A 10,434-nucleotide genomic window follows, 5' to 3' on the forward strand; every position below is an offset into this window, starting at 1 on the left:
TTTGAACACGGACAATTTTTTTAAAATCTTTTTATATGCTAACATGTTTATGAAATATTTAGCTGTGTGGGTTGCATCCTTCGAAGCATGCAGCCCTTGAGCACACAGCTTTTATTTTGAAGGGCTGTTTCTCCACTCATGGGCTCTGCGTAGTTGTCTTAAATGACGTACCTCCAATCACTGGCAGCGAAACAAGCATCTCGTATTTTGATTGGTAGATGGTGCCTAATGTCGTCCAATCACCAAACAGTTTGTTAGATAGTGAAGCAGCTCGATAGCGTTGGGCTGACGGTGTGGTGAAGGTGAGTGAAGTCGAATATTTTATAGATATATAAATATGAATGTAACAATTTCTGAATCTGCAGTTCATCGAAAATTCAAATAATATCCAGAATTTTATCTGAAATTAATTATGAGCTCGAAAGCAGCATTACATTTAGCTATCATTTAAGTTGTTTGCTAGTTAGCAAGCTAACCAGTGAACAAGTTACAGAAATCAGCACTTAAGGTTTCTTACTAAACTGTAATGTAACGCATGTTGACCCTAATCCTAACCCAGAGTGCAGTCTGAACAGTAAAGCATCACTGTTACCTGACTACCAAGTGAAAAATGAAAGTAATTTTTGTGTATTGATCGTCAATATTCTAACAGGATTTTGTCCATCTTCCCTGGCAGTGTATTTGGCTATTTCATGAGGTGGTGTATACCCACTCTTTATTAAAATCAACGCTTTTGTTTTTACTCTCTTCTGTCCTGTAGGAAGGCTGTGCCAGCATGGGTGTGTTATCCACGCTGATGAGGGGGCTGGTGCGAGGTGCTGACAGGATGTCTGAGTTCACGAGCAAGCGTGGATCAAGGACTCATAATAAAGGCAGGGGCGCCAGGCCCGCTGGACGGAATCTCCCCAGCTCCAAGTTTCTAGCCATTCGGGCCATGATTCCGGAGTTTGTGGTGCCTCCTTTGGAGGGATTCAAACTCAGACCATATGTCTCATACCGTGCCCCGAAAGGAACAGAACCTCCACTCACAGCACAGAGTCTGTTCGATGAAGTTGTGGCTCCTCAGATCAAACAGGACTTGGAAGCAGGCACTTTCAGCAAAGACCAGCTAGTGAAGTATGGATTTGAGCCCACACAGGAGGGGAAGCTCTTCAAGCTCTATCCAAAGAATTATGTACGTTAATGATGGATTTCCAAAGACTCGCTGATTCACTGGGGACTGAAAGCTGCAGATCAACTGATGAGGGCCCCTTCTAGAAAATCAACTACTACATAAACTGTTCAGGAAAAAGGCCTTGTCTTACAGGTTTTGTTATTTGATGACCTGGAAAAATAAAACAAAAAGCATGATTAATACTGCACAACTGTCAGATATTCATTATAATGGTTTGAGCTCCTGTTTTTTTTTAAGTTATGAGTCTTCACTGAGGGACTGGTGATCTTGTTCAAGGGTATATGCAGACTAGCTACATGTGACATATTTCAAAGTTAAACACAGTGGTAATTATTCAGTTACCACATAATAGTTTGCTTTATTTTTCAGGCCATTAAGTACCTAAAATTGCACTTACCTGTACTCTAATGTCCACTTGAGACCGGCTAAAAGTGAATCAATCCTCAGACTCATATTACAATAAACAACATTAAAAAGCATAATTATAGTCTGGTACAAATAGTTTTGTTCTGTAGGTAGGTTCATTATATCTCTACATTGAGACGAGTAACTTCTAAGGGTGGCCGCTTTAGTTCAGATGAAGGCAGCTGTAGCCGATTGCAGTGGGTTAGGGCTCACATGTGCTAACTGGAGTCACTAAACTGAACCGAACCTCTTGAACAGGTTTGTGCAGTATTATATTTGTGTTCTCACTTAATATAAAATTATTACTGATTGTCGCATGTGGTGTGATCTTAACCTGAATATCACCAAAATTAAATCAACTTGATTTAAACCACCAAAATAATATCTTGAAAACTGGATGCTACACTGCTAAGTGCTAACAAACAGAATTCTCCCTTCAAGGGGAGAGTCACCTGACAAACAACATGGCCTGTTATAATTTTTATGGGTGCATTTCTGATATTTTGTCCTGCTCCTTAACATTAACAATTAGCTGCTATGTTTTTTGATTCAACTTTAGGGATGCAGCTTGCCAAGTGGGCATCTTGACCCTATTTTAGCCCCACAACAACCACCTCACACGACCCTGCAGCTGGTCTGGGCTAAAGAAGAAAAAAACCAAACAAAGAACATGTGTAGGTGAATGGTTGTATTGCGCTTGTAGCTACAGTACACACGAGTATGAGGATTATAAACTTCTTTTTTTTTTTTTGCTTAAATACAAGTTTATATTAAAAAAAAAAAATCAGTGTCACTATGAAAATAGAGGGTCTTGCTAATTGCATATAATGTGATAAGTCATTCCAAAGTATAGGAATCTTCATGATAAAAACAGTGACTGGAATAACAGCATGACATGCTCTTGCTGTAGTCAGGCTATACATTTAGATTTCAATAGTGTCAACATTGCTATGACTCCTGTAAAGCCTGGTCTGGCATCCAGTCCCAGCGCCACACGTGGAGCATGTGGTCATAGAATGAGCAGCTGGCCAGCAGGCAGGACAGTGAGGGAGCATCCTCATCAGGGTTGAGGGTGGGAACTGGAGCAGGGGAGGTCTGAGGTGCTGCAATTCCCTCTGGGATGTATCGACCAGCATCGTCCTCCAGGGAAGTGTCAAAGCTGGCAGTGGGAGATTCATATTGAATCCTTAAGTGTCCTCGGTTCTCTGCAGGGCTTTCCTTTGGTTCTGTGGCAGGCGGGGAACAGGCAGTATGGTCCTCCAGGGACAGCCTGGACCAGTCTGCTCCATATGCCAAGGAACTGTGGAGGATGTATGAGGTTACAATGGGGCATGCTCCTGCACTGCCCTCTGTAAGTAAACAAACAGTAAGTTATTAAAACCCCCCACAGATTTCTCCTGGTAAAAACAACCATTTGTACAATATGTGAGGTCTACTGATGTTTCAGGTAGAGAAGGAAGCCTTTCACCATTCAAAGCTATTTACACTGCCAGCACCATTCACAGAATCTTTCCTATCAAACACAAACACCATTTTGGCGTGTTTGGCATCCATCTGTTTCAGACAGTTTTTTTTGTGTGTGTTACACACCCCTTGGCAAACATGGACATGTGTCCATGTTTGATTTGAGAAATTGAGGACACAGAGAATGTCATCAGGAAAGCATTTCGTGAGGCAACAGATTTATAGAGCAGTATGCTCATTTTCCCATACATTTTTATAGAGTCAGACTTCTTTTCACGACAAGGAGTGGCTCCCTGCTGGCCATTAGAAAGAATGCAGGTTTAAAATGCTACATGGTTTGCCTTTTCAGGCCTGGACTCTAGTCCATCGTTTTTAAAGAGCCTATAAAAAAAGCAAAAAGGTATATGCTCTGTTGCTTAATTTCTTCAAATTGTGCAGTATCTATAAATAGTAATGATGAGTTCATTAAGCTACCTTTCCGCTCTGAGAAGCTAAAAAGACGGCTAAGATCAATTATAATTAGACAATTGTCAAACAATTCTCATATTTAAGAAGCTGAAACTAGACCGGTCTCTGGAGTCCAAACCAGCTAAACTAGGCAAGAGCCCACGCAGGCTGTCAGTCCAATGGGAGAGACAGAATCACCACAAAGTGTGAGGTGAAAACTGTGTTTTCACAGGCCTAAAGCTGGTCTAATTCAGAGCGACCATTTTATTGTTTATCACTTATTCAAACACACCTAGAGCCTGCTGACAGTGAAGGATGTGGAAGTCATTATGCATGCAGGCTGCCAGCAGCAGGTGCTGATGGCTGGGATGCCACTTCAGTCTCCACACTCCACCACCCAATGGAGTCTCACTCAGGGGCTGCCGCATGTTTCGGCCATCCCACAGCAAAACCTGCTCATCGTAACTGTGGAAGGAGAAGTGCGTGAGAGGAGCAACAAGTATACAACTCTTACACAACAACAGCTCAACATCAGGATATTTACCTGCCTGTAGCCAGAATGTGCTCCCGATGAGGGTTGCTGTGAATACTGCACACACCCATCGAGTGCCTTTGAAAGAAAACAACATAAATTTGTGTCTGCACACTGTCAAAATGGAATATATACATGAAAACTGATACACTATCAACCTCACCTTTTACTTATGAAAGTGGGGCTGGAGGGACCGATCCTTAAATCCCAACCTTTCAGTTTACAGTCATCACCACCTGGTGAGAAAACAACACATGACACAGCACAGGAGAATATTTAGATGGCCGATTTAGAGGCAGCATCAATGTGAGCTCACAAACTACCCGTGTAAGGCACACAAATTGGTGGCACATATGTATGATTTAAAGTCATGATAAAAAAAATAAAGTACACCATATCTGAAATCTAAGGTTTTATATACAAGGACAAAAAATATCATCTGCTTCTTAGGAGAGGTTACAATAGGTAAGTACAACATCAGATAAACAACACATGGCATATTACACTGTGTCATTTATTTAACAATAAACCAAAATGCAGAAGGGATGTGTGAAAAACCAAGGACAATATGCTTCCACGGGAATTAATTGGCTGCTACTCAGGCTGTTAATTATCAGCAATCATCAGCCAGGAGCCGATAATCAAATACTGATTATCGGCTTGACAGTTTTCTGGTCCGGAGCACTCGTGTGTTAGCACAAGGCCCAGCAGGAAAGCCGTAAACAATGAACTTAGAGGAGCAATTGTTGCTATTGATTAAACTTGGAAGGGTTATAAGGCCATTTCCAAACAATTTCAAATCCATCACTCTACAGTGAGAATAATTAGTCACAAGTGGAAAACACTGAAGACAAATACGAATCTTCCAAACAGTGGCGATCCCAGCAAATTGACCCCAAAGTCAGACTGTGCAATGCCGAGTGAAACTCCGAAAATCGCTACATTTCAGAATATGTAGGCTTCACTTAGCATGTTAAATGTTAAACTTCTTGACAGTACAATCAGACTGAACAACATTGTCTCATTTGAAAGGGCAAAGAAAACCAAAAACAAATACACACCGCAATATAGCTTAGGTTTATGAAGTTGCATCTGAGGAAACCACAACACTTCAGGAACAATGACCTTTGGACATACAAGACCAAATTGGAGAGATTTTGCTATAATGCACAGTGCCATATTTGGTGAAGACCAAACATTGCATAGTAGTACAAATACCATCTCATACTGAAGCAGCTTAATAGCATTTGGTCAAGGTGAAACACCAACTCATACCATCTGTCGTGGAGCTGTGGTGGTGGAGGGATGATGATTTGAGATTATTTTGCAGGCACAGAACCTGGGAACCTTGACCATGAACTCCTCTGTATACCAAAGAACACAGAGGAGTCAAACAGCTAAAACTCTGGACCAAATGCTGTCATACAACAGACGTTGCAATTGCGCAAAGAACCTCAACCCAAAGAAACCTGGACTTTAAGACAGCTGTACCCACAAACGTCAATAAACTGCAGTAAAGCTGTAAAGCAGAATGAGGGCAAGATGCATCCACAATAATGTCAGAGACTAATGAAGTCACACAGAAAATTATTACTTCAAGCTACAGTTGCTAAAATTGGTTCTACAATCTTCTGAATCATGAGGTGCACTTAAGGTTTTACTCACTGCTTCTGGATTTTGGCTTAGTTTCAAATACATAAATAATGGCATGTGTTGCTCATCTGAGGTAATAATTTTATCATATTAGAAGCTGAAAAGGATTCATATGTGAAACCTCAGAACTGAAATAGGATGTACTTACTTTATTTTTCACATGACAGTTGTATATCAGTTTTACTGACTGATTTCAGCAAATAAGATGCCACTCACCAATTATTAATTAAATCCTAATTAGTATTTAACCGTTATTTTGTTTGCAGAAAAAGATGGACTAAACAAAAAATGTTTTAGATCAAAGAATATTTTATTTTTAAATCACAGAGCCAATCCAAGTAAATACAAAACAGAGTTTTTAAAACAAAAAAAGCTATTCAAACCTACCTGCTATGATGGGTTTCCTGTTCTTACTGAAAAATACAGTTATTTGGATTTATGCAAATGATACGTAAGATTCTAGAATACGCTTTTCTTTGCTTGCAACAATTAACACATTAATTTTTAAGAGTGACAGGATATATGTTACCAGAGTACACAAGCTGTGTGTCCCAATAAGAGAAGGCAGAGATCCAGGCCTCAAAGTCATGGGCTTTCCACTGAGACAGTGTTGTTAAAGCACCTTCAGCCAGAGAGAGCACGCTGATGCAGCCTGCAGAGTCACTGCACACAATCCGCACGTCACTGCTGCTGACACGACAGGGTGAGGTATTAACATGAATGATATTTGCACAACATGTGACATTGGCTCTTTTATGGAGGTAGTAGCGTCTCCAATAAGCTGACCTGTCCAGTCTTCCAGTGGACCAGTCTAATGACAGAGCCAGCCGCTCTGCTCCAACCTCCAGACTACTGAGAGACTGCAGACTGTGGCTACCCTCCTACTGGATACACACATTCATGAGTGCACACCACAACATCAACACAAAACAACAAATGAATGCACAGTTAGAGGTGAGGCATAAAAACAGCAGCCTTCCTGTAGCCTGAATCTAAAATAGCTGCTGCGCTCATGCACTGCAGCTCAAGCTGTCTGTGGCCGTTACACGGCAATCAAGGCCTTAATGCGTATTTTAGTGTGCTAAACTTAGTAACTGTTAAATACAGGCAAAATTAATGAAACACCAAAATCATAAACTCGACTGATCTTGGGGCCAATAAATCAGCTGATATTAACCATAAATAATGCCATATCTACATTTATAAAAGTCAATAAATATGTAAAAAATAAAGAAAAGTTATACTGTGATTGGACAGATTTTGCTGCCCCTTTCATGTTTCTGTCGTTAGATCAGGAAAGCCTCGGTTACTTTAGTGAGCTGACAACCAGTTTTGTGTAACTTTTTATCCTGACTACCAATGATGGGGTTAAGTGAATCCAGATAATGGAAAAATGTTCTGGGTATGCTGAGATGTCTTCATAATACAGGCCCCACATGCCACTGTCTAAATCTTTTGATGCCACATTTCTCACCTGACTGCGAGACAGTGTGTACAGCTGCAGCTCCCCGGTAGCTGTTGCCATCCCCAGCACTGCTCTGTCTGACACAGGCACGTGGCACCTATGAACACGCATAACAATGAATATGAGGGAAATAACCGAAGCTACACTGACCAAATCTGCTTTCTTACCATTTCAAATCTAAAATGGCTGCGGTGTCCATGCGCTGCAGCTCTGTGAGAGGGGGGCACATCGGTCCCTCGTGCCGAAATTCAAAAAGGTAGAGACGACCGATCCTGCTCGGGGTGGCATCTTCTTCCCCTCCCTGCAACATGAGAGCAGAGTGACACAGAGCAGACATCAAAGTGGGTCCTCATTAACTCCACTGGTTGCTTCATTCGGCTACCAAGTCTTTATTAATAAAATGTATGCAGCACTCTGGGGCAGCAGTGTAATTTTTTTTTAAGTTAGATGACATAAATGTAATCAAAAATGATTTCCAGGGAGAGTTTAAATTAGCTGCTGTGATCTGGGCCAGTGTGCCTGTATAACAAAGTTAAGTCCGTGTGCTGGTAATGCCATACGCCTATACAGCATTTGTAAGCAAACCGAGCGGCTTCTGAGTGAGTCTGCTTTAATTACCAGCTAGCACTAGAGCAAGAGGAGGAAACCAACTTTAAAAAAAAAAAAAAAAGAGTTAGCAGGCAATAGAGGAATACCTTGCATTACAATCCTTCTCCTTACATACTAACTAATAAGGCCCTGTCATATTTAAATACGACCCCGCCCCTCACCTTTGGAACCAGTTCCCAGTTTGGATTCAGGAGACAGACACCCTCTGCTCTAAAAACTGAACATAAAACTTTCCGTTTTGATAAAGCATATCAGGTAGGGCTGGATCGGGGGGAGCTTCCTGTGATACTCTGAGGATTTCTTCTCAACTCACTTCTTTTCAACCCGCACACGTTTTATATGCCACTGCCACATGTCATTAAATTGTATCTTCTCTCTCCCACAGTCTGCCCTCATCTTTCCTTTTTCTCTTCTGCTTCCTTTCACAGCTGCCTCTCCCTGAGGCTGCTTCTGTCAGAGGTTTCTTCCTGTTAAAAAGGTTTTTTTCTTTGCCACCATCATATAGTGCTTACTTATAGGGGATTGTTCTAGGGGGTTTTCTCTCCAATACTGTAGGGTTTTTACCTAAATTGAATAGATGTGATGTCACATGAAAACTATGAAAAAGCTGTCTGACGTAATATGAAAGCGTTTTAATTTCTTAGAGAACATGCTTAAGGTAATTAGGAAAGACTGCAACAAACATTTTATTTAAGGGGAGCAAGGGCCAATCTATTAATACCGGATTTTTTTTTAAATATCAATATCTCCTAGTTTGGAGTAAGGTTTACTGTTAGCATGTACTAACCCTTTATTTTGCTCATATTTATCTTATGGTGCAGTTTAGCCCTAGTCTGAAATAAGTTCCTTAACGCCTCTGCCTTTAAAACCATCCTGTTTTTAAGCTTACTTTCACACAATTCTTCTGCACTCACAGTCAGAGCTATAGCTTACAGAGCCATGACTGGAAAAAGAAAACTGACTCAAACCAAGTCCCAGTCTGAAGACTAGGATTACTTGTACATACACTGACCTCATTATTTAAAATGTTGTCCATGTTTAATATGAGAACCAAATACTGGAACTGTATACATATACAAAAAATGTAAAGATTTTAGGTCCATGTAAGTGAACAACTGGAACTTCTGCCCAGACACTGGGTAAATCTATAACCCCACCATTTAAAAAATAAATAAATCACAGCCCACATTAATATCTATTCCTGACTTGACTTAAATGATAAAATATACTAACTACTAATGATTCAAAGTAAAACACTGAAGCTTTATATATTATACTTGTCAGCTGACATCAATTGTACAAGCCATCACTTTTTTGTTGTTGTTTTTTTAACAAACCAATTAACATAGTGGTCAGAGTTCTCTGGCTTCTTTACTTATTACTAATCTGGTCTAAATGCTTACAGCCAGCGCTGGAGATAAGCATTTTAGCCACAAACCTCTTTTAGCAATCCAATCCGGTGATCCAAACACCGCCAAAACAGGTGGACAATGTACACGGGACCAAATTCTCATAATTTTAAGCGAAGGAAGGGTATAAAGACATTTGTATACAATTCTATTCCCATGACAGGTAATGGGATGTAATCTCACCCCTTTCTGTAGCTGATACGTGCCGCAGGCCAGGATGCTGTGGTTGGGTGAAACAGGACACCACTCCACCGCGTCAGCGCTCAACTCCGTGTCGAACACCTGTAGACTGCGGGTCTTCGACTTCCAAGCCATGAATACCTGATGTGCATACCGTTATCCCACGGGTTGCTACAAATTCCAAAATATATCCTGTTACGACTCAGTTGTTAAAAGACAGTAAACTAGTGCACGACATCTTAAGCATTTTTAGTTAAATTTAATTAACGTAACAAAATGTTTTGGTCGCTAGCTAGCAAGCTATGAATAACTGGCTGCAGCCTCACAAGAGCCAAAATGTCACCAGTCAGAGATTTATAGCATATTCGTATACCGTATTCCTAACGTTCATATACACATTCTTTGTATATGAACATTTAAAGTAACTTTTAGTTTAGTTTAATGCCGAATAACCGCAGAGAAACACGTAACAAACAAAACTCACATGTGTGCCAGCCCTGAGACTCGACGCTTTTAGCGTCCTTACGTCATCTCTGAGCGTCACGGTGTATTTAGGTGCCAAAGTGGGGAATTGCTATTTAAGAACAAAAGATAGTTTATTTATCCTGTATTTGGATACATTCTTTTGTTAAAGGAGTTCAATCAATAATAAAGGTATTGTAAAGAGTTAATATATATATTTTTAAAAAGTATAAGACAGAGTTATTTCATGTGGTATGAAAACTGTATATGTCCTTTACACCAAAATGTGGAACAGAGGCAAGTAAATTAATGCCAGAGTCAGAGGAATGCAGACACATGCCGAGGCATTTTTCTTTCTTAATTTTGTTGTGAGGTTTTAGCCTTCGTTTAGAAGACTGTTGGTTCAGCGTCATTTTTGCGGCATTGTCAACAATAAAAATGGCGACATCTGCTGGTATGAAAGCTTATACCACCGGCTATGTTCAATTTCTATATCGCAGTCGTACTGAAATTTAAGATCTGATTACGATCAGATTTCAAGTTACTGTTGCTGTCTTGCCATGTTGTATTGTTGTTAAATTATAAAAATATCATACTGCTATAATTTAATGCTTTTCCTATTTCCGTAAAATGA

The 10,434-nt window shown here is 40.3% G+C and overlaps 2 protein-coding genes across 2 annotated transcripts; one reads left to right on the forward strand and one right to left on the reverse strand.

Annotated features, from left to right (window-relative positions):
* The first annotated feature begins 221 nt into the window (after positions 1-221).
* mrpl41 (mitochondrial ribosomal protein L41) lies at positions 222-1,364 on the forward strand. Its single transcript, XM_085474699.1, has 2 exons — positions 222-302; positions 761-1,364. Exon 2 carries the CDS (start codon positions 776-778, stop codon positions 1,181-1,183), a length of 408 nt encoding a protein of 135 aa, XP_085330825.1. The 5' UTR covers positions 222-302; positions 761-775; the 3' UTR covers positions 1,184-1,364.
* Positions 1,365-2,252: 888 nt separating this feature from the next.
* On the reverse strand, positions 2,253-9,865 carry dph7 (diphthamide biosynthesis 7). The gene is made up of 10 exons (XM_085474700.1): positions 9,823-9,865; positions 9,342-9,509; positions 7,308-7,441; positions 7,150-7,237; positions 6,462-6,556; positions 6,205-6,362; positions 4,186-4,258; positions 4,035-4,100; positions 3,783-3,955; positions 2,253-2,928 (listed from the first exon to the last, which is right to left on the reverse strand). The coding sequence occupies exons 2-10, from the start codon at positions 9,471-9,473 to the stop codon at positions 2,528-2,530; spliced, it is 1,320 nt and encodes a 439-aa protein (XP_085330826.1). The 5' UTR covers positions 9,474-9,509; positions 9,823-9,865; the 3' UTR covers positions 2,253-2,527.
* Between the last annotated feature and the right edge of the window lie 569 nt (positions 9,866-10,434).

Source organism: Copadichromis virginalis, linkage group LG12, assembly GCF_057382275.1.
Source record: "Copadichromis virginalis isolate Kocher_CV1m ecotype Utaka linkage group LG12, C_Virginalis_male_GT1.1, whole genome shotgun sequence".
NCBI classification, from domain to species: domain Eukaryota; kingdom Metazoa; phylum Chordata; class Actinopteri; order Cichliformes; family Cichlidae; genus Copadichromis; species Copadichromis virginalis.

Bases quoted from the DNA above. Each gene is read 5' to 3' on its own strand.
- dph7 (XM_085474700.1), bottom strand. From the start codon at position 9,473: ATGGCTTGGAAGTCGAAGACCCGCAGTCTACAGGTGTTCGACACGGAG. The intron at 4,259-6,204 runs GTAACATATATC...TTTTCTCACCAG, and splicing joins CACACAGCTTGTGTACTCTG to GTGGTGATGACTGTAAACTG. The intron at 2,929-3,782 runs GTGTGTTTGAAT...GTTTACTTACAG, and splicing joins TCACTGTCAGCAGGCTCTAG to AGGGCAGTGCAGGAGCATGC.
- mrpl41 (XM_085474699.1), top strand. From the start codon at position 776: ATGGGTGTGTTATCCACGCTGATGAGGGGGCTGGTGCGAGGTGCTGAC.